This window comes from Narcine bancroftii, chromosome 8, assembly GCF_036971445.1.
Source record: "Narcine bancroftii isolate sNarBan1 chromosome 8, sNarBan1.hap1, whole genome shotgun sequence".
In the NCBI taxonomy this organism is placed as follows: domain Eukaryota; kingdom Metazoa; phylum Chordata; class Chondrichthyes; order Torpediniformes; family Narcinidae; genus Narcine; species Narcine bancroftii.
Genome location: NC_091476.1, coordinates 51,394,198 through 51,418,861, shown reverse-complemented (window position 1 = coordinate 51,418,861; position 24,664 = coordinate 51,394,198). Strand labels below are relative to the sequence as shown.

At 42.6% G+C, this 24,664-nt stretch overlaps 1 protein-coding gene across 2 annotated transcripts in view; it reads right to left on the bottom strand.

Annotated features, from left to right (window-relative positions):
• The window catches only part of wdr44 (WD repeat domain 44), a 126,691-nt gene that overhangs the window by 53,904 nt on the left and 48,123 nt on the right, over positions 1–24,664 (bottom strand). For both annotated transcript variants that reach the window (XM_069893690.1, XM_069893691.1), the window contains exons 3-5: positions 14,606–15,290; positions 1,098–1,228; positions 585–689 (exon numbers count right to left, since the gene is read on the bottom strand). In XM_069893690.1, the coding sequence (XP_069749791.1) occupies positions 585–689; positions 1,098–1,228; positions 14,606–15,290 (921 nt within the window). The remainder of the gene's footprint in view (positions 1–584; positions 690–1,097; positions 1,229–14,605; positions 15,291–24,664) is intronic.

Below are 24,664 nucleotides of genomic sequence, written 5' to 3'. Positions count from 1 at the left end.
CAGGATGGCCTACTCCTGGCTGTTGGTAAGTATAGAGTTAAGCAGTCCCAAGTTTGACTGCAATGTTGTACAGGGTTGAACATGAAAACAGACATTTTTTGATTTCAATCAAGATTAATGGCCATATGATTTGAGCATTGAATACTGGGTAAATTAACTGGGAACAGCTATGCAAGGTTTGCTTCAGAAAAAAATGGCCAAGAGAATTTGTTTATTGTAACAAAAAAAATGTAAAAAATCCCATTCAAGTTAAGATGTTCTTGGAAATTATAATTCAGTGACTATTGAAAATTCATAGGCAGCAGTTAAATACAGCATTTATTTACATAGGTAGCAAATGTAGCATCTATGCTTTATGCAGTTTGTACACATTGAGGGCAGAATATTTGCAAGTTTAAAACCAGCCCTTAAACACTATTTGAACACTATGCTGGATAATGTCTTGTATGGAGATACGAGTTCAGTGGTTCAGAATTTAATTCAAAATTGTATTAGATACTTCACATGAATTTGCAATCAGCCAAACATGTCACATTTTAAACAGCGCCTCTTTTAATTCTCCTAAACAAAATGAGATATTTCACCTCATCTGTCAGTTCTCGGCCAGAGTTTGATCTTGGTCTTTGTGGTCCCATCTCCTCCGTTTCAGGAATACCCGATGTAATTTCTCCAGCTCCTTTTCCATGTTCCTGTAAATTGAATTTACAAAAAATTATGTTCAAGATAATAAATATCAGGACAGCCTTCAAGTACTGTTGAAATATAATTAAGATTTTTTTGTGTACAAGTTCATTTGTCACAACATCTAGTAAGGTGAGAAGGTTCTTCTGCAAATATACAAACCCTGTGTAAAGAGAATAATTTACAGAGTACAGGATTACAATGAAAAAGATCAATTAGCACCAAAGAAAGCATTAAAGCATTGGTATAGGGTTAATTCACTCAAGCTTTCTTCAGTTCGTGTGGACAGAGGTTCCAAGTTGGTTACCAAAGCAGAAAATACAAAATCAAGAATAGATATGCAGGTCCATCACATTCACAAGTCTATACCCATGTCTGATTTCCCAAATTCTTGCAAATGGAAGTTTTCTACTTACCTGTGCAGTGACAACTTTGTCTCCACTAGCTGCACTTGCAAGATCTAAAGAATGTTGCAGTTCTTTTGTTAGATTCTCCACAGCTATATTAGGACTCACAAGTCCTACGGATGCCTCAGGATCTATTGCGCCTGCATTTAAAAGAAAGCACCATTTGCCAATTGGAACTTTTCATTTTAATTTCATATCAAAACAATGTTTAGCTATGCGTGTGGCAATCAAATTCAATGTCCTGTTTTACATCAATACTACACATAACTCAGTGTGTAGAAATATTGAATTATTCTGCAAGATTTGTGACATCACAAAACAAATCTAAAAAAGTATAAAAATGATATGGCAGAATAAAAGCCAAACTGAAAAAGCATTTCAGATGAAAAGAGTTGCTGAATTCTAAGCTTTGCAATGTCTAAAATAAGATACAGCATTAGAAATGAATTAAAGTAGAAAAATCATTATCTAACAATAGGTCAAGTAAAGTTTTTTTGTTATCTGATTGCACAAGTACAACCCGATGAAACAGTGTTCTCCAGTCCTCGATACAAAACATGCAGACATACAGGCAGACATAACTCACACAGAGAAAAACAATTCATATGCAGGGCAAGTATTCATTTATACAAATAAATAGATAAAGTTTCATTAATATGAGAATTCTCGATGGTTAATGTGAACAGTTCCTTTTGTCGTTCAACATTCTTACTGACCACGGGAAGACACTGTTCCTCATCCTGGTGGTGCTGGCTCTGATATTCCTGTATCTCTTCCCTGATGGGAGAAGCTGAAAGATGCCGTGTGCAGGGTAGAAGGGGTCCTCAATTTGCATGCCCTCTTCAAACAACAATCCTGGAAAATTTCATCGATGGTGGTTGGAGGAGGGGTGGTGGGAGGAGGGGTGGTGGAAGAGAGAGATTCCAGTGATCCTCTCTGCCACTCTTATGGTGCTGTGGATTGACTTCCAATTCATAATGTAGATTATAAATCCATGTGCTCAGAACATTCATGGTGTTCAGTTAGTAATATTATTAGAATAATATTATCAGCTCAATCTTGTACTAATCTTTACATGAATGTACTATTCATTCCAAAATCCTATTAGTAATTCCACTTGATATTTATGTTGTGAACGCATCTTCGACCATCTCAAACCCTCCTCCCATCATTGATTCCATCTATACTTCCTACAGACTTGGAGATACAACTAATATATACAAACTTCCACCCCACTCTGGCCATACTCTCTTTGCTTTCCTCCGGTTGTGATAAAGATACACAGTGAGAGACCACCCACCATAAGATTCAAGGACTGTGTTTTCCTGCAATTATCAGATTACTGAACAAACCTCAGAGAAATAATGTGGCCTTCGGTCCCTCTGTCCCAATCGGTCCCTCTGTCCCAATCGGTCCCTCTGTCCCAATCGGTCCCTCTGTCCCAATCGGTCCCTCTGTCCCAATCGGTCCCTCTGTCCCAATCGGTCCCTCTGTCCCAATCGGTCCCTCTGTCCCAATCGGTCCCTCTGTCCCAATCGGTCCCTCTGTCCCAATCGGTCCCTCTGTCCCAATCGGTCCCTCTGTCCCAATCGGTCCCTCTGTCCCAATCGGTCCCTCTGTCCCAATCGGTCCCTCTGTCCCAATCGGTCCCTCTGTCCCAATCGGTCCCTCTGTCCCAATCGGTCCCTCTGTCCCAATCGGTCCCTCTGTCCCAATCGGTCCCTCTGTCCCAATCGGTCCCTCTGTCCCAATCGGTCCCTCTGTCCCAATCGGTCCCTCTGTCCCAATCGGTCCCTCTGTCCCAATCGGTCCCTCTGTCCCAATCGGTCCCTCTGTCCCAATCGGTCCCTCTGTCCCAATCGGTCCCTCTGTCCCAATCGGTCCCTCTGTCCCAATCGGTCCCTCTGTCCCAATCGGTCCCTCTGTCCCAATCGGTCCCTCTGTCCCAATCGGTCCCTCTGTCCCAATCGGTCCCTCTGTCCCAATCGGTCCCTCTGTCCCAATCGGTCCCTCTGTCCCAATCGGTCCCTCTGTCCCAATCGGTCCCTCTGTCCCAATCGGTCCCTCTGTCCCAATCGGTCCCTCTGTCCCAATCGGTCCCTCTGTCCCAATCGGTCCCTCTGTCCCAATCGGTCCCTCTGTCCCAATCGGTCCCTCTGTCCCAATCGGTCCCTCTGTCCCAATCGGTCCCTCTGTCCCAATCGGTCCCTCTGTCCCAATCGGTCCCTCTGTCCCAATCGGTCCCTCTGTCCCAATCGGTCCCTCTGTCCCAATCGGTCCCTCTGTCCCAATCGGTCCCTCTGTCCCAATCGGTCCCTCTGTCCCAATCGGTCCCTCTGTCCCAATCGGTCCCTCTGTCCCAATCGGTCCCTCTGTCCCAATCGGTCCCTCTGTCCCAATCGGTCCCTCTGTCCCAATCGGTCCCTCTGTCCCAATCGGTCCCTCTGTCCCAATCGGTCCCTCTGTCCCAATCGGTCCCTCTGTCCCAATCGGTCCCTCTGTCCCAATCGGTCCCTCTGTCCCAATCGGTCCCTCTGTCCCAATCGGTCCCTCTGTCCCAATCGGTCCCTCTGTCCCAATCGGTCCCTCTGTCCCAATCGGTCCCTCTGTCCCAATCGGTCCCTCTGTCCCAATCGGTCCCTCTGTCCCAATCGGTCCCTCTGTCCCAATCGGTCCCTCTGTCCCAATCGGTCCCTCTGTCCCAATCGGTCCCTCTGTCCCAATCGGTCCCTCTGTCCCAATCGGTCCCTCTGTCCCAATCGGTCCCTCTGTCCCAATCGGTCCCTCTGTCCCAATCGGTCCCTCTGTCCCAATCGGTCCCTCTGTCCCAATCGGTCCCTCTGTCCCAATCGGTCCCTCTGTCCCAATCGGTCCCTCTGTCCCAATCGGTCCCTCTGTCCCAATCGGTCCCTCTGTCCCAATCGGTCCCTCTGTCCCAATCGGTCCCTCTGTCCCAATCGGTCCCTCTGTCCCAATCGGTCCCTCTGTCCCAATCGGTCCCTCTGTCCCAATCGGTCCCTCTGTCCCAATCGGTCCCTCTGTCCCAATCGGTCCCTCTGTCCCAATCGGTCCCTCTGTCCCAATCGGTCCCTCTGTCCCAATCGGTCCCTCTGTCCCAATCGGTCCCTCTGTCCCAATCGGTCCCTCTGTCCCAATCGGTCCCTCTGTCCCAATCGGTCCCTCTGTCCCAATCGGTCCCTCTGTCCCAATCGGTCCCTCTGTCCCAATCGGTCCCTCTGTCCCAATCGGTCCCTCTGTCCCAATCGGTCCCTCTGTCCCAATCGGTCCCTCTGTCCCAATCGGTCCCTCTGTCCCAATCGGTCCCTCTGTCCCAATCGGTCCCTCTGTCCCAATCGGTCCCTCTGTCCCAATCGGTCCCTCTGTCCCAATCGGTCCCTCTGTCCCAATCGGTCCCTCTGTCCCAATCGGTCCCTCTGTCCCAATCGGTCCCTCTGTCCCAATCGGTCCCTCTGTCCCAATCGGTCCCTCTGTCCCAATCGGTCCCTCTGTCCCAATCGGTCCCTCTGTCCCAATCGGTCCCTCTGTCCCAATCGGTCCCTCTGTCCCAATCGGTCCCTCTGTCCCAATCGGTCCCTCTGTCCCAATCGGTCCCTCTGTCCCAATCGGTCCCTCTGTCCCAATCGGTCCCTCTGTCCCAATCGGTCCCTCTGTCCCAATCGGTCCCTCTGTCCCAATCGATCCCTCTGTCCCAATCGATCCCTCTGTTCCAATCGATCCCTCTGTTCCAATCGATCCCTCTGTTCCAATCGATCCCTCTGTTCCAATCGATCCCTCTGTTCCAATCGATCCCTCTGTTCCAATCGATCCCTCTGTTCCAATCGATCCCTCTGTTCCAATCGATCTCTCTGTTCCAATTGATCTCTCTGTTCTAAATCTGCACTGTGTTTTATTTCTGCACCATGTGTGGCTTGACTAGCCAAACTGCACGCTAAACAAACTTTTCATTGTAGCTCATGCAACTTAACAATCCTGAATTGGAACCTAATTAAAATGCTGTTGTGCATTTTAAGAGGGAATCTTTGAACTGTTTGCTGAATCTTTTGCTATTCTGTAATCAGCAAAATTGTTCAGCTCGCCAACTCTGGATGAAATGTGCATTGCAAAACATAAAAGTGTATCAATCACAGCATCTGCAAACTTTCCTGTTTATAAATGTGCACTAGTTTAATAAAATGAATGGCGAGAATTAGTCAGCAAGAAAAATTTCATTCATGTGCAGTCTCCATGCAAATGGAAAATAAAGACATTTTGTCAGGAAGCAAGATTGATTTTGTGGTATTGAACAAAAATAATCATTGAACCCTGACAATCTCCTGACAGGCATTAAATTTGTTTATAGTTAATAGATAGTAAGTTTGTGCACATCATGGTAACTGTATTGCAGCATTTCCACGTGGACAATTGTTTCCCCAAAGCGACATAACTTCCTTTAAAATGTTCTCCTGTTTTTTTTTAAACAGGTAAAAATGAGGTTAACCACTACCTAAATCAGTACAGGGCCAGTGCCACTGACATCGACCATGAAGTGCTTTCAGAGGTTGGTTGGTACAGTAAGGACATCGACCCACTTCCACTCACCAGATACCTCTAGCTGGCCCTTCGTTTTGAGTTAGATCACCTAGACCAAAGGATTACGTACATCCAGCTGTTGTGTATTGACTACAGCTCAGCGTTCATGACCATCATATCAGTAAATCTTATAACAAAACTAAAGGATCTGGGGCTGTTTCTCTGTAACTGGATCCTTAAATTTCCCATTGGCAGACTCTAGTCAGTAAAAATCAGTAACATCACTTCCTCTATGCTGACCATCAATTCAGAGCCATCCCAAGGCTACATGCTTAGTGGTCTACTCTACTCCCTGTACTCTCATAACTATGTAGCCAAGTTCAGCTCTAACAATCTACAAATTTACTAGTGACACCATCGTTGGTCAAATGACTAGAAATGATGAATCAGAACACAGGATAGAGATAGCAAACCTGGCTGAGTAGTGCCAGAGCAACAATCTTACTCTCAAGACCAAGAAGCTCATTGTTGATTTTAGGAAGGAGAGGATAAGGGACCACACATCTGCCTGCATTGATGGGACAGGGGTGGAGAGGGTTAGAACTAAGTGCACATTTCAGAACACCTCTCGTGGAGCCAGAATATTGAGGCAACCCTTAAAGAAGGTACGCTATAATCCCTCTACTTTCTAAGAGGTCAGAGGAGATTTGACATGACATAAAACATATCAAAATTTCACAGGTGCACTATGCAAAGGCTGCATTACAGCCTAATTTATCAATTTGACTGCCCAGAAACCCAAAAGAATACAGAAGGTAACAAACCTAGCCAAGCCAATCAGAGACTGTCCTCGCAGCCATTGAATGCATTTATGTGAGATGCTGTATCAAGACTGCCATTATAAAAGAACCCCATCACCCTGCTCACAACCTCTTCTCATTTACACACCGCGGGCGAGCGGTGACCCTACATGGACCCTGATGAAATTCATGGGAAGGCAGGACCGCATGGATTTTTCACACTGCTGTCTAAATTCCCTGGAATTTGGGGTCCCACCCCCAGCAATGATGTTTTATGCATGAGGCTATTCTAACCAGAGGTTCTCTGGATCTCAGAATTGGACCTTTATATTGCTCCCCATTGTTCATTCAAACTAACCTTCACTGATATGTGGGTGTTTATTTCATTATCACATTAATACACATCTTTAAAGCATTTCTTTACCCAGTTCTCCAATCGGCATTGAATGAGATTCAGATTTGCTGATATGGTCCAAATCTTTAATGAGACATTCCCCCTTGGCCACTTCCGCACATCATGATGGCGGCACAATACGGAAACAATGGCCAACTTTGTTGTCCATAATCCCTCATGCAGCTGGAATCGCTCTGGGAAATGCAAAGCAGTTCCGTCTGCATGAGGGGATTATGGGTATCGAGGACAGCCATGATCTCGAGTTGAGCCGCTGCTGCGAGGTGCTGGAGCGGCCCTTTATTGTCAGGATTTCTGTGGTATGATTCTTTATTTTAATCACCTATGTGACGCAGTGCATAATTGCTGAAGTCACAACGCTTCTCCTGCTTGGCCATTTGCCTTTTAACACAGCAAAAAAAAAAAGGGTGATCTTGGAAAACTACCCAGGTCCTCAGCCCTACCTCTTAGGTAGGGCTGCGGACCCAGGTAATTTTTCTGGGCCGACATTTTTACATCACTGGTTCATGGGAGGGTTCCCAGGAAAATTTCCAGGGAATCCCCAATTTTTACACAGCGGTGTGAAAAGGCCTACTGCTACCTGAAGGCAAAATGTACAGGAGCCTGAAGACCAGCATCTCTCATTTCAAGAACCTTTTCTTTCCAACATCTGCCAGGCTTCTAAATCTCCTCTTGTTACAGTAATCAGAGACCGCTCCAACACCACCAAAGGATTGTATGCACAACCACCAAGACACTATTTGCAGTAGGGTATCTAAATTTTACCTCCTATTTGTACTTAATGTCTTTAATTCAATTAGGTATACTATTGTGGTTGTTTTTGTATTATTTTCCAAAGTACCTGTTCAGATACAGCATAAATTTCAGTGCAAATGTACATTATACAATGTATTTGACAATAATCTCATTATTATTCCAAGAGAAAATTTCACTTACCTGAAATTGCCCAGTGAAAGTAATTTTTAACTCAAAGCAGGTCAAAATTATGATTTCCACTTGGGTTGAATTGTGATCTTTATTTCCCCCTTAATTAGCAATGTATCTTTTGTTTGTCATGGCTTTTATACAAGAAGCATGGTTTGGTCACTTTCAAAAAAGGTGACAAAGATTCTCAGCCAAATACATTATATTGCCAAACCCTGTACTCAGTGGAAAGCAACAGATGGCAACAATGGGGAACAGAAGTATTTGCCAAGATTAAGACAGGTATGACCACACATACCACCGCACACTCCAGCAGGAAAAGAAGGGAAAACAAAAATTCTGAATAGCAAAGCAGAAGTGTTGGGATATTTCAAAGATTACTATGTGTGAAATTGCAATGTTTTGCACCATGAAAATGAAAAGTACCTACAGCCTCTCACATAACTCAAGTAGGAGCACTTTCCTCTAATTGATAACGTTATACATTCAATCCCCACTACAGAAATTTAACCTGAAAGTGTATGCCAAAAATTCAAGTATGTGGCTACATTTCCCAAATCAGTGGAACTTCTTGGAGCCTTCTTCTCAAATCACTGGGGTTTTTCCTGTGCATCTGTCACATGACTCAAGATCTCTGAAGATCAACCATTGAGTGATGCAGCCAAAAACAAATACACTGCAACGATCTGTTCCCAAATTAAACCAGTGTCACAGAGCAGCTGGCCCACCTGCAGACAAACAACTGACATCAGCCCATATGATCCACGTGCTTTCGCACAGAAACGTTAGAGCATAATTTAATTGCAAAACACAGGCCATGATCTAATGAATGTTGAACTGCTGTTTGTGAGAAGGTGCTACCAATGACCAATCAAAAGTATTGTATTGGTTCCAAAGATTATTCTCAGGTGTCTCAGGTCCATCTCTCTCGAGATTCCTTGGTTCCCATTGAATCAATATTGATATTGAGATCAATATCAGGTGTGCCATCCGAAACGAACTCAAACTTGAGGAGAAAAAACCAGCTATATTCAATGCTTAAAATGTGTCCCCTGTGCTGCTGCTGTCTGAAGATTGTTAAAGCACAGATCCTCCAGATTACCACACCTGACTCTGAGAGTCAATGCCTTTTGATGCAGGGTGTCATTAACAGTGCTATCACTTTGCTGATAATTGTTAATCTCACCAGTTTCCTTTCAACTGATCAATGAGACACGTTTTCTGGCTAGGAGCACTGCTGGGAAATTCCAGATGGCAATTGCACTGGCCAAAGACTGGCCCTTCTCGTTAAGAATGCAGGAATAACAGAACAGTACATCAGAGAAACAGATCCTTCACCTCACGTTTCTGTCCCAAACTTGATGACCAAATCAAACTAAACTAAAACTGCTGCTTGCACAACCCTAAAGGAAAGTGACCACAGTACCTGACCAGCAAGGTACTCAGCAGTTAAAGGACCCAGACAGGCTGCGTGCTGCTGGAGTCTGGTGCATGGGAACGAGGCATCAGACCAGGATGAGAGAGGGTATTGAGGGCAAGAAGGGCTCCCTTAGAGCCTCAGGTGCTGAAAGCTTCTTGATCGTATGAGAGGCTTGGATCTGAAACTTGAATTGCTGATGGTTTGAATGGAGTTTGTGCAGCTACAGAGACTATGGGAGCACTGGAGGCAAATCCACAGATACTCAGTACCTTTTGCTTATTTTTCTCCTATTGTTAGGGGTGCCAGGCAATGGTCATGGTGACTTTGCCTTAAGTCAGAAAACCATCGAAGTACATTGTGTATCTTACCATATCTTACAAACCAGGCACCCTATACGAGAATATCTTTACGTTGAAAGAACACATACAATTAATAGCGGGCGTGGGAAAGTCGAACATGCAATTTATAGTGTGCATGGGAATATAATAGCAGTATTGAAAGAACACACACCATTTATAGTGGCCATGGGAAAGACACACCAGCGATTTATAGTGAGTATGGGAAGTTATAGCAAGCGTGGGAATATAATAGTGGCAACAAAAGAACGTGCACAATTTATAGCGGTCATGGGAAAGGCACAATTTATGGAATGTTATGGCCAGCATGAGAATGTAATAGCGGCAATGAAAGAACGCACACAATTTATAGTGGGCAGGGAAAATTTGATCTTGAGATATCTCTTTGTACTGAATCCCATGGTATTCCTATAAACAGGACACTCTGGCTAGGGCCCTGCACCATATCAATATTAATTGCCCCGACCCGCCCCTGAGAGAAGAGACGTATCAAGTGCCTCTGATTTGAGACAACATGAGAATTAAAATCCTGCTTAACTCTGAAACCTATCTTTCATCTATTTAATCAATTCCTCTCCAAAGCTTGTTAATGTGTTGCAGCAGGATATCATCTATGTAATGGGCGTTTGTTGATTGGGTGTTAATTGCGGGAGATTAACTGTGGCAGATACTGTACTTGGTCTCGTGTCCCATTTAAGTGCAAATTGCATGTCAGTCGGTATTTAGAAAATGACACCCACAGGGTATATGCATGTGTGCTTTATACTAAAATATTTTTACACAATTTATGATTTTCTGCGCATTGTGTGTGTGTTATGTGGATGTTCATATAAGTGAAAACACGGTACATTTTTAATGTATTATTACACAAGAAAAGGAACCTTTGATTCTGTAAAATATTTACCCTACACATCTCCCCCCTCTTTACCTTAAACACATACCTTCTGGTTTGTGACTTTTACCCTGGAGAAAAGATTCTAACTGTCCATTTTATCACTGCATAAATACATAAACTATCAGGTTTCTGCTCAACCTCCTACACTTGAGGAAAAGCAACCAAGGTTTGTCCAATCTCCCCCTTTTGTCCAATCTCCCCCTCTAAATCAGGCAACATCCTAGTAAACCTCTTCTCTTTCCATTCCAAATCATCCACTTCCTGTAATGGGATGATCAGAATTGTACACTGTATTCCAAGTACTGCTTATCCATAATTTTATGTGGCTTCAACGTGACTGCCTTATTTTTATACTCACTCTTACCCAATGAATATCACATCTTTACCACCCTATCCACTTTTGTGACCTCTGCAAATTAAGAATTTTTTGAACCCCTGCCATGAAGTCCACACATGCCACTTGCATTCATTCTCCCAAAGCGAAACATCTCACACTTGTCCGGATTAAGCCCCATCTGCAATTTCTCTGTCCATATCTGTAACTGATCAAAATCTTGCTATATTCTTTCAGAAATATCTAGTGTCCACAACTCTTCCAACCTTCATCATCTGCAAACTTACTAACCCACCTATCGGCTTTCCCCCCCCAATTTGTATTGTATATTACAAACAGGCCTCCAGCCCAAATAACAGCTTTCCACCACTACCCTCTTTTATGAACAACCTAATATCGTATCAAAACTACCCGAAGCATCAGCATCTTCTGAATCAGCATATTGTGAGGGACCTTGCCAAACACCTTACTAAGGTCCATGCATACAACATCCACAGCTTTACCCTCATCTATGTCACTATCTCAAATAACTCAATCAAATCAGTAAGTCATGATCTGCTCCTCACAAAGCCACACGGACTGTTCTAATCTTCCAAATGTGCATAAGTCTTGTCCCCAAATATCCTTTCCAATAGCTTCCCTACTGATGTGAGGTTTACTGGCCAATACATTTCTGGATTATCCTTGTTTTCTTTCTTGAACAAGTGTACATTAGCCACTCCCCAGACCTACAAGACCAGTTCTATCACTAGTGAGGGTACAAAGATCTTTGTCAGAATTTGTCATGAACATGTAACCAAATTCGCTGTTTTGCAGTAACGACTCTCTGACAAAAGAAGTTTTTCTGTGTCTCTGTTTTAAATTGATGCCCTTTTATCCTTAAGTTATGCCCTCTTGTTCTAGAATACCCTCAAATGGGAAACTCTGTCCAGGCTTTTCAACATTCAAAATGCTTCTCTAAAGTCTCCCCTCATCCTTCTGTACTCCAATGACTACAATCCTGACTAGACAACAACTCTCAACAGAACACTACCAAAACTTAAACCATCATCTCACACCATCACAGAAGACATCACTTCCAGTCACCTTCCTTTCACAGCCTCCAACTCCATTGTTTCCCAACCCCACTTTTGCCCAGTTCTACCACCAACCCAAGATCCAAACCTAATTGCCCCAGGAAACCCATCGTTTCTACATGCTCCTGCCCCCCAAACTGGTCACCACTTACCTCTACTCCATTTTGTCTCCCTGGTTCAGTCCCTCCCCACCTACATTTCCGATACTTTAAATACCCTCCACTGGTTCAAAAGCATCCAGTTCCTTGAACACGACTACCGCATCTTCACCATTAACTACACCAATCACCATATGCCTCCATCCGCTATACCAAAGGGTTCAAGGCCCTTTGTTTCTTCTTCAACATCAGACTCATCCAGTTCCCTCTCCACTTCCTCCCTCCTCTGGCTGGCAGAACCTCTCCTTTGATTCATCCTACTTTCTCTAGGTTAAAAGGGTACCCACAAAGGCCTCAGTGATACCTGACTTTTTGTTGGCTCCTCAACTCTTCCTCTGCTTCACTGATGAAAACTTTGGTGTTGTCTCATGCACCATGATGAACTCATCTACTTTATCCACTGCTGCCAACTTCCACCCTGACCTTAAATTCACTTGGTCCCTCTCTAGCAATGTTTGCCTCTTTCTGTCTCCATCTTTGGAGACAAACGTTTGACAGACATTTTCTATAAACCCATCAACTCCCGCAGGTACCTTGACTACCTCTTCACATCCTGTCCACTGTAAGAAGTCTATTCTCAGTCACATTTGCTCCCAGGTTGAGGTCTTACATGCCAAATTATCTGACATATTCTCCAACTACCATCAGTTTAGCCCTTACCCACATATCCTGCACATCTGCCCTGGCCCCTTCTGTCCCCACGTGCAACAAGGACAGGATTCATCTTGTCCTCACCTACCACCCCACTACCTTGCACATCCAACATATCGTCCTCCACTGTTTCTGCCACCAACTATGTGATCCCACCACCAGTCAGATCTTCCCCTCTTCTCTTTCTGCAGGGACTACACCCTCTTTGACTCCTTCATCAACTACTCCTTTCTCATCGATCACCCCTTGGCACTTACCCATGTGGCTTCAGGAAGTGCTTGCACCCACACCTCCTCCCTCACCACCCATTTGTGAATCTGCAGTGATCACTTACTGCATCTGGTGCTCCTATTGTGGTCTCCCCTTCATCAGAGAGGCTGGATGTAGATTGGGAAAGTTGCTTTGTCCAGCACCATAGCTCTATATGCCACAACTGCGTGGGTCTCCCAGTGGCCATCCATTTCAATTCCTCACACCAATGTCTGTCCAAGGTCTTATGAACTGCCAGACTGAGATCACCCACAATTTGGAGGAAACACATCTCATATTATGCCTGAGCATTCTCCAACTGGATGGCATTAACACTGACTTCTCCACTTTCCATTAGCCCTACCCTAGTCTCTGCCTTCTCCCATCCCCATTTCTCCTTACCTGAAGCTCTGTCTCTCTCTTTCCCTGTCCTTCTGTCTCCTTTCCTCCAGCTCTGCATTCATATAGCTACCCCTTCCTGCAATCAACTCTCACCCTTTTCTTCTCCTGTCCTCCTATCCATGTCCAATTATCACCTTTAGTGCTCCTCCCCTGCCCTTCTTTCACCTCTCCCCAGCCTATTTATTCTAGAGCCTGCCTGTTTTACTCATACCTTGCCATGTCCAATTATCACCTTTATTGCTCCTCCCCTGCCCTTCTTTCACCTCTCCCTAGCCTATTTATTCTAGCGCCTGCCTGTGTTTTATTCATACCTTGCCATGTCCAATTATCACCTTTATTGCTCCTCCCCTGCCCTTCCTTCATCACCTCTCCCCAGCCTATTTATTCTAGCGCCTGCCTGTGTTTTACTCATACCTTGCCATGTCCAATTATCACCTTTAGTGCTCCTCCCCTGCCCTTCCTTCACTTCTCCCCAGCCTATTTATTCTAGCGCCTGCCTGTGTTTTACTCATACCTTGAAATGCTCAAGTCTGAAGCGTTAATTGTACATCTTTACCTCCCATAGGTGCTGCGAGACCCAGAGTTCCTCCAGCAGTTTTGTGATTTTACTACAATCATAGCTGACTTCCGTTTCATTCCAGCAAAAAAGGCAAAGTTACAGTACGGACACTGCAGTCATGCAAATCTCCCACATAGGCATAATTCCTTTAAAAGGATAGGACAAGAAAGCTCAAAACACATTATTGATAAGACGCATCAGAATGGTCCGTTGTGTGCATGTCCTTATTAATTTAGTAAAACTGAAGTGGATACCTAACATAAATAATATTCAACTTTCTTAACAACTGTACACCTTAAAACCCACAGATTTTTTGCAAGTTTAACATAGTCAGCAATTAAAACAAGATAATAAGTTCAGTACAAAGGCATTGAAAGCCAGTCTCATCAGATGCTAACATTACCTGGGTTTTTGGGATCATGAATAGCATGAACTCTTCAATCTAAGCTCATCTCATAGTTTCAAAGATGATAAAAGTTGTGGTTAAACTTGCTCTGCACCCATTTCAAACCTCCCCAGACAAATGGCAAAGGAGCAGCATTTGTTAAGATTTGCTACAAAACAAAGACTATATAATAAGCGCAATAGGATAAATAGTCCTGTACAAAAATATTCCATAAAACATTCTGAATTTGATCATGAAAATAAATTGTGCATTATGTTAGCACCATTTCTATTTTCTATTTCCAAGGAGAGCATCAATTTGTTTGTTTTATTTCTCCTTTAAAAAGGGCACAGCGGCTCCACTCACCTTCAAGGCTTAAAGGATCAGGCACATCTAAAGCAGTTTCACTTTTCTTCTTTCGAGGAGGGGGAGCAGGTCGTACAGGTGGTGGTGGTCGTGGTGGAGGAACACTTGATCCTGGTGGAGGTGGTCTTATTGGAGTAGGTTTCTTTGTGCTAGCTACTAGGTCAGGTTCCACATTCAATTGTCTTGATGGTTTTGGTAGTTGTAACTGCTCAGCTATACATACATCTTCCAGGACAAAGCGATCCCCTGAAACATGTTCCAAAATGTCTGCTTTGTCTCTTTTGAATGCCTCACTTTTATTTGATGGCTCTTGAGAGAGTGAATTGTAGTCCACAGTGGATTTATCCAGACACAATAGATTTCCTTCGGTTGTTGCTGCCTCCCCAACATTTAATGGCACCTCTGAAAAAGTTTCTGAAGATGGCAGAACAGTTTGATTTTCTGACAGTACCTCTGTTTCCTCAATCTTGACATTTGAACTAAATTGCTCTGTCAAATTCTTTGGCTTTGCACATAATGCCTGATCAATGTTCAAGAGCCCAGTAATGTTACTGAGTGGATCAGCTTCGGCTGAAACAAATGCCACCCCATTTGATTTTAAACTGCTCTCCTCTTCACCAGTTTTCAAGGGTTCACTTTTCAGCCTGTTCTTCTGTTGGTCTTCTTCCTCTGATTGGTCAAGGACCTGCAAGAGTTGAAACTTGGATGTAAGTGAAGTTGCGAAGGACACACAATAACAATTTCGGGGAACTTAGCTCGATTAAAAAAAAGGCTGCAGCTTTCTTTAGAACATTCGTGTTCCAAAAATTAGATAAAGCATAAAATTAACTCCATAGAAGTTTTTTCCTCATATTACATTACTCGCAAGTTCAGTATTATTGCCAATTCCCAAATGCCCTTAATAAGGTGAAATTGAGCCGCTTTCTTAAGGTTAAAAATTCCTTTGTTGAAATATAATGATACAGAAAAAGTAATATTTTGACACAAATTTCTTTCCACCTGCCACCAGGCAGACAGAGACACAATTATTATTGTCCAGCGGCCCTTGTAATGAGAGTCAGAGTAGCAAAAGAGAGTCACTTCAGAGACACTGAGTGTCCGTGGATTCATCTTCAGTGCTCCCATAGCCTCTGCAATCACACAGACCTGTTTGGTCCATTAGCAGCCCAAGCTCCAGATCCAAATCTTCGATACTATCAGGAAGCCTTCAGTGCCCAAGGCCCTTTGGGAGCCATTCTTGTCCTCAGCACCCTCAGAAATCTTGGTTCTGATACCTGGCTCCCATAAGCCAGTCTCCAGTAGCCTGCAGCTTTTATGGGTCCTTTGGCTGTAAGCCATCAGCAGTACGCAGCCTGTGCAAATCCTTAACCACAAGTCGCTGACTCCCAGCACCCAATGTGGATCCTTCAGCCGCTGGGCCCTTGCTGGTCCACTGTCTTGCAGTGTTGTCTCCTCTGCTTTCCCTTCTCAACTTGGGGGGCAGGGGGTGTTCTCCCCATTTCTGGTGCCCTGTACCAGTCCACTGCTCCCCCAGAATCTGCAATCATTCATAATCACTGTAGAGCAGTGGTTCTCAACCTTTTTGTTTCCACTCACATATCACTTTAAGTCATCCTTATGCCATAGGTGCTCTGTGATTAGTAAAGGATTGCTTAAGGTGGTATGTGGGTGGAAAGAAAAAGTTTGAAAACCACTGTTTTAATCATCCCTAATTGACTCGTTATGTGCACAGTTTCATAACTCCAAAGGAAATGGGCCAATGACAATTTTTTTCAAGTAAAATATTTCCGTAACAATTAGGTCTAGAGTAGTGATTCTCAACCTTCCCTTCCCACTCACATACCATTTTAAGCAATCCCTTACTAATCACAGAGTATTTATGGCATAGGGGTTACTTAAAGTGGTATGTGAGTGGAGAGAAAAAGGTTGAGAACCACTGCTGTACAGCATCTCGGGCACAAACTCTGCAATTGAAGGATTTTAATTAAAAATACAGCTGGCTCCTTTAAAAGGCCATTTAAAGCCTGTATGGGGCCACTGGCAGTTGGACCCTGTGGAGTAGCACATGTCTCTGCTATCCATGATCTGCACAAGCGTTGCCAATTTTTAAGCCCTTATAGTTCTTCTAGTGAAGGTACTCCAGCGGTGCTATTGATAATAATATGAGAGATTATTGCCATATGCACAAGTACATGAACCAAAATTTTTAATTGCTACAGCCACAAAATAAAAAAACACCAATATCATGAACTAAATTACTATATCGGACCAGAAAAAATGCATTGTTTCTCTTTTTCAAACTTATGTCAGATACCAGACTGAAAAAGAGATGATAAATATAAAAGGATAGATAAATGTTCACATTTGTATTTGAAGGCAAAAAAAGTTTCAATAATGCAAACAAATCTTTCTGGTAGCAAGTTCCAGAATTCAGAATAAGTAACAATGGAAAAAAGCTTTAAAAAACCCCTTCAAAATCAAGATATAAACTCCTTTACCATCTCCTTTTTTTTCTGTTCCAGAAGACATTTACCTACCTACAGTGCATTTAGTAGATCATACACAATGCACTCTTTTCTGCATGTATATTACAAATCACTACACAACCTATGCCTGAATCTTGACTTTATTGTGAGGAAACAATTTGTAAACCTGTGTTTAACTTCAAAGGTTGATATTTCAGTATAAATCCCTGCTAATGAAGTCCATAGCAATGAAATGCAATTTTTCAATGGTGCCTTCACTTCTAAAGCACATTACTGTTTGGAAACACTTTGAAAAGCCACAAAAGAGAAGTGAGACATCCTATTTATACCAAAACTAATCTTTTAAACTTTTCAATTAAAAAGAAACCACAGTGAAACTTTGCAGTGCCTGTTAGCAGAGATAACAATTTACATACAGAAGGTTGCAAACACTAAAATTGACACTTGTGGGAAAGAAAAATATTTCAACCGCACATTAAAACGTCACTGCTCCACATCAAAAAAAGAGACCAGACAGCCCCAAAACAGATGAGACAGGACCTGTATCTTTTGGTCACTTTGTTATAAATACAACAAATGCAGAAGACTGCCAAACATAGTAAACCTAGCCAAGTCCATCACAGCCATTGATTTCTTATGCAGTGAAGACATCTTACTGAGATGCTGTCTCAAGAAGGCAACTAATATATGGATCCCCATTACTCTGGTCGTGCTCCCTTCTCACTGCTACTTTCCGACAGAATATGCAGGCACCTGAAGTTTGGCAGTTTTGAATTTTTTTAAATTTAGACATACAACTGGTAACAGGCCATTTTGGCCCATGAGTCCATGCTGCCCAATTTATACCCAATTGACCTACACCCCTTGTAGGTTTTTTTTGAAGGGTAGGAGGAAACCAGAGCCCATGGGGAAACCCACACAGACAAGGAGAGAATGTACAAACTCCTTACAGGCAGTGCGGGATTTGAACCCTGGTCCTGATCGCTGGCGCTGGAAAGGCGTTGCACTAATCACTATGCCAACCACGCTGCCCCAAAATTCTACGTTCAAGAATAGCTCCCCCACTGCAACACCCATCAGGCTCTTGCATCTCCCCATACTATCTTTTCCATATACTTCAGGACCACCAAAATCTCTATTTGCAACATTTCATTAACTGTAACTGTTAATATCTTTTTATACTTTTTATTGCCCCATGGTGCATTCTGATAATTTAAATTATACTAATTTGACAAAGAAAGAGGTTAAGGATAGGATGGGAGATGAGGTAAAGCTGAACAAACCAGTTGATCTAAAGATCTAAAGCAGTGGTTTTCAAACGTTTTGTTTCCACTCACATGCCACCAGGGGTACTCTGTGATTAGTAAGAGATTACTTATGGTGGTATGTGAGTGGAAAGAAAACATTTGAAAACCACTGTTTAAATCATACCGAATTGACTCGTTATGTGCACGGTTTAATAGCTCCAAAGAAAATGGACCAATAACAATTTTTCTCAAGCAAAATATTTCAGTAATAACTGGGTCTAGAGCAGTGGTTCTAAACTTTTTGCCCCACTCACATCTAAAGGAAATTAAATTTTAAACAAATTTTGAAGAAAAACCCTAATTTTAAACCAGAAAAGGATGAACTTTATCACAAACCAAACAGAAGGTAGAAATATTCCAACACATATCCACACCTAAAACACAGATCTAAATTACTAAATCCATGTTTCCAATCTTTCAGGGGTTAAATATAACTGATGCAAAAAATTATAATTAACCATACTATATCTTACATTTTTTGATTTAGTCAACCCATCGTAACACATATTTTCCCAATCCAACTGACTAATCTCACAACTTAAATCATGCTCCCATTTAATCCTAGATGTATCTAAATTTTTTAACCATTGTATCTTGTAATAATGCAGACATTTCTGATATAAAACCCTTATCTGAAAAATATGAAACCATAAATTCAAATTTAGTTAACAGAAATTTTCATTTCTCTTCCAAAATCATCTTTCACTAATGCTCTAATTTGATGATAAACAGAGAATTCTCTAAAATCCCACATTTCTCTTTAAGCTGATGAAATGATAAAAAATTTCCCTTCTTCGAAACAATCCTGCAATCTTTTTATTCCTTTAATCCATCAATCTTCTAAAACTCTATTATTCAATGAAAAAGGAATCAATTTATTTTAATATATTGGGGTTTGAACTGATAAACTACCTTTTGATCCTATTAATAAATTCCTTTTAGTCCAAATTTCTAATAAATGTTTCAAAATTTGTACATTACATTTCTGTAATAAAACAATATTCCATTTAAATACAAACTGATGGGGACAAGGTTCCAATATCGCAGCCAATTCCACCCTAGCCCAACTTAGAGGGTTCGAAATATCTAACATACGATTAATAAATCTTAATTGAGCTGCTTCATAATAATTTTAAAAATTAGGCAATTGCAAACCTCCCAAAGCATATTGCCAGGTCAATTTATGCATCACTACTCTTGCTAATTTTCCTTTCCATAAAAATTCTCGAACTATTTAAATCTTGAAAAAAGGATTTCAGAAGAGAACAAGGAATTGATTGAAACAAATATTGAATTCACGGAAAAAATATTCATCTTTATACAATTTACTCGACCTATTAAAGTTAAAGGTAAATCTTTCCATTTAATCAAATCTGCTTTAATCTTTCTCATTAATGGTACATAATTTAAATTATACAATGATTGAAAATTTACATCAATTATTATCCCTAATACTTAATTTTGTCAGTCCATCGAAATTTACCAATTTGTCTAGATTGATCGTAATTTCCTTCAGAAATTGGTAGTATCTCATTTTTATCCCAATTCACTTTATATCCAGATAATTTACCATATAATTCTAAACAATTTTGCAAATAAATTAAAGATTGATCCAGATTAGTTAAACATATCAAATCATCAGCAAAAAATTAATCTTATATTCATCCTGTCCAATCCTTATATCTGTAATGTTCTCATTCTGCCTGATAGCCTGAGCTAACGGTTCAATGACCAACGCAAATAGGGCTGGCGACAAAGGACAACCTTGACGAGTTCAACGAGTTAATTTTAAAAAATGAAGTTTGACCATTTTTCGTCACCCTTGCTACAGGATTATTATATAATGCCTTCACCCAACCAATAAATAAGGGTCCAAATTTATATTTCTCCAAAACTTTAAATAAAAAATTCCATTCGACCCTATCAAAAGCTTTTCCAGCATCTAATGATACTACCATTGGTAGGTTGGGTTGCTGATCTGAAGCATTGATCAATGAAACCACTAAGAATATTATCCAAAGCATACCTATCTTTAATAAAACCAGCCTGGTCAGAATGTATTAATTGTGGTAAATACTTTGCTAATAATTTCACTATTATTTTATAATCCACATTTAATAAAGAAATTGGTCAATAAGAAGAAACCTTCAACGGGTCTTCGTCTTTTTTTTTGGTATAACTGTCGTTATTGCATTCAAACATGAGTCTGGTAAAGCTTGTTCCTGAGTTACCTGATTAAGAACATCTATGAATACAGAGGACAGATCATCATAAAAAAGTTTATAAAATTCAGCAGTAAACCCATCATCTCCTGGTGACTTCCAATTAGGCATTTGTTGAATAACATCCTTTATTTCTAAATCCGTAAAAGGAAAATCCAACTTTCTCACATCCTCCTTCAATATTGGTAAATTTAACTCTGACAAAAACGCTTCAATACAACCATCATCTCGCACTCCCTCAGAAGCATATAATTTCTGATAAAATGACAAAAATTGGTCATTAATTTCTTAAAGTTTAAAAGTAACTGAATTGTCCTTCCTCACAACATTAATAATCCTTGAAACTTGTTCAGTTTTCAATTGCCATGCCAAGACTTTATGTGCTCTGTCCCCTAACTCGTAATAACATTGCTTAGATCTTTGAATCAAACGTTCAAATTGGTCAGTTTGCAATATATATTTTAGAAATTCCTTTTCCAACTCTGCTATTTGTTTTTCCAACAACTGAAACTCTACCAGAAATTTCTTCTTTTCCTTTGATGCATAACTAATGATTTGACCACGTAGAAATGTCTTTAAAGCATCCCATACAATAAAATTACTCCTGACTGTATTCTTATTCAAATCTAAATAAATAGCAATTTGATCCTTAATAAATTTTACAAATTCCAGTTTTTTCAATAACATTATATTAAACCTCCAGCGAAAAATTGATTAACTTCTGGCCCCAGACAAGAAATAAATAGCAAAGAATGGTCAGAAATGATCCTACTCTTATATTCAGCTTGAGTGAAACGTGCTTGCAAATGTGCTGATGCTAAAAAAGTCAATCCTAGAAAATGAATCATGACGTGAAGAATAAAATGAAAAATCTTTCTCAGTAGGATTTAATCTTCTCCAGACCTCTATCAAATTCAGATCTTTCATCAAGGAAACCAATTGAACTGCAGCTTTCAATTTTTTCACAACTTTCAGAAATGTATCTAATAATGCATCTAACACACAAATGAAGTCTCCCCCAATCAAAATATTCTCCTTAGCTTGACCTAAAGTTAAGAAAGCTTCAGACACAAACTGTTCATCATCAACATTAGGTGCATACACATTCAATAAAGACTGGCTCAGCAAACAATTTACAATTAATCATTAAAATATGACCAACTGATTCCAACAATTAAACAAGTTCAAATGGTATTTTCTTATGAATCAAAATTGCCAATCCTCTTGCTTTTGAATTAAAGGAAGATAAAGATACATGTCCAACCCAATCCCTCTTCTATCTCAAATGTTCTGTTTCGGTTAAATGAGTCCCCTGCAAAAAAGCAATGTCAACTTTCATATTTTTTTTATATAAGCTAAAACAAGTTTTCTCTTAATCGGATTACTTAAACCCTGAACATTAAACATTGCATAGTTTACATTAGACATTATTATCAAAGTGAAACTCAAACAACAAATACAAAAAACCCTCAACTTTCTATCCCTTCTGAGGAGTTCATGTGCAATGAGGGCAGATCAACTTTCAGGTCAGTGGCTGTCAGCCTTTTCTAGCATGGTTCTGATGTTCCAGCATGCTAGCTTGAGTTTGTGAGCATCTTTTGAGGGGAGGACGTGGAGGGGGAGGACGTGGAGGGGGAGGACGTGGAGGGGGAGGACGTGGAGGGGGAGGACGTGGAGGGGGAGGACGTGGAGGGGGAGGACGTGGAGGGGGAGGACGTGGAGGGGGAGGACGTGGAGGGGGAGGACGTGGAGGGGGAGGACGTGGAGGGGGAGGACGTGGAGGGGAGGACGTGGAGGGGGAGGGACGTGGAGGGGGAGGACGTGGAGGGGGAGGACGTGGAGGGGGGAGGACGTGGAGGGGGAGGACGTGGAGGGGGACGTGGAGGGGGAGGACGTGGAGGGGTGAGGACGTGGAGGGGGAGGACGTGGAGGGGGAGGACGTGGAGGGGGAGGACGTGGAGGGGGGAGGACGTGGAGGGGGAGGACGTGGAGGGGGAGGACGTGGAGGGGGAGGACGTGGAGGGGGAGGACGTGGAGGGGGAGGACGTGGAGGGGGAGGACGTGGAGGGGGAGGACGTGGAGGGGGAGGACGTGGAGGGGGAGGACGTGGAGGGGGAGGACGTGGAGGGGGAGGACGTGGAGGGGGAGGACGTGGAGGGGGAGGACGTGGAGGGGGAGGACGTGGAGGGGGAGGACGTGGAGGGGGAGGACGTGGAGGGGGGAGGACGTGGAGGGGGAGGACGTGGAGGGGGAGGACGTGGGGGAGGGGTGGAGGGGAGGCGTGGAGGGGGAGGACGTGGAGGGGGAGGACGTGGAGGGGGAGGACGTGGAGGGGGAGGACGTGGACCTGTCCTCGGGCCTGCGCAAAGGAGCTTATAGGTGGAGTGCAGTGTGCGCAGTACTGGCCCCACCCTTTACACCCATGGTTCGTGTGCCGTGGCCAAGCAAGCTGGGACGTGGCAGCGAGGTCCTTCCTATCCCTTCTAATAATTCAAAAAAGATTTAATCTTAAAGCTTCCCTTGATAAATGATCTCTAAACAAAACAGCACTACAAAGTAGTAACTCCCCACTTAGCTGGATGTGGACAAAAATAACCCCCCCCCCCCCCCCCCCCCAACAGGTGGCAGACGACTTCAGCGACCTCTCTTCCCCCAATCGGACATAAAATGATGTCTAAATCAGCTCGTAACCCCATTGATTTTAATCCCAAAACTTGCTCAGGATCATCAATATCAATCAAGCTCTTTGACAGATTCCCATTCCCGTTTCCATTTTTCTTCTCAGGTATCCTCCTCTTAGGTGAATAGTGCACCACTGGTTCCTTTAAGTATCTTTAACTTGGCCTTGGGATACTGGATTGTAATTGATTAGACCTTGCTGGCACTGAGCAATTGGCTCTCCATAAATTACCTAGGCTGGACCCTCTACCAGCCCTCCAGTACTATAAAGGGTGTCATTTCTGATGTTCCCTACTTCTACAAGACACCATCTCCACACATTAACAATGAAGCATTGCTATAAACCAGGTTTCATTGCTTTATATCAAAAAACACAACAATTTAACTTGTTCCTTGTTTATTTGTAGAGTAATCCATGCCTACAGGCATGACTCCTCAACCCTTCACTTTCACATTGACTATATCAGGGCTATCTCATGCACCCCGATGAACTCATCAACTTCATTCTTTGTGCTGCTAACTTCCAACCTGATCTCAAATTCACCTAGTCCAGCTCCGTAACATTTTCTTCCTTTCTCTGTCTCCATCTCGGAAGACAAGCTTTCCATAGACATATTTTTACAAATCCACTTACTCCACAACTACCTGGATTACTTTCTACTCCCTTCTCGCAATTTCTCCATTTCCACTGCATTTGTTCACAAGATGGTCTTCCAGCCCAGATCATTTGAAATGACTGCCTTCTTCCACAAACATACGATCCACTCCGTTCTTATCTGCATCTCCTCCATTTCTCACTCATCTGCTCAAGCCCCCCTTCTGCCCACAGATGTAACAAACACATGACTCCCCTTCTCCTTACCTACCCACTAGCCTCTGCACCCAACATATTTTTGTCCGTAATTTTTGCTGCATGCATGATCACACTATTAGGCGCATCTTCTTCTATCCTCCCCTCCGTAAGGACCGCTCCCTCCATAATTCGCCCACTTATCCCTCCCCTCCAATCACCAAACTGGCACCTTCCCATGTAACTGCAGGAAGTGCATCACTGGCACCTACACATTCTCATTCACCACCATTCAGGATTGGGCACTCACCACCATTCAGGATTGGGCACTCACCACCATTCAGGACTGGGCAGATACATGGCAAATGCACTACAATATGGATAAATGGTGAGGTTATCCACTTTGGTAATTCAAACTGGAGGCAGATTACTATATGAATGGCAATAGATTAAGAGATGGGGAAGTGCAGAGAGACCTAGGGTTACTTGTACACCAGTCTCTGAAGGCGAGCATGCAGGTACAGCAGGCGGTTAAAAAAGCAAATGGTATGTTGGCCTTCATATCAAGAGGGGTA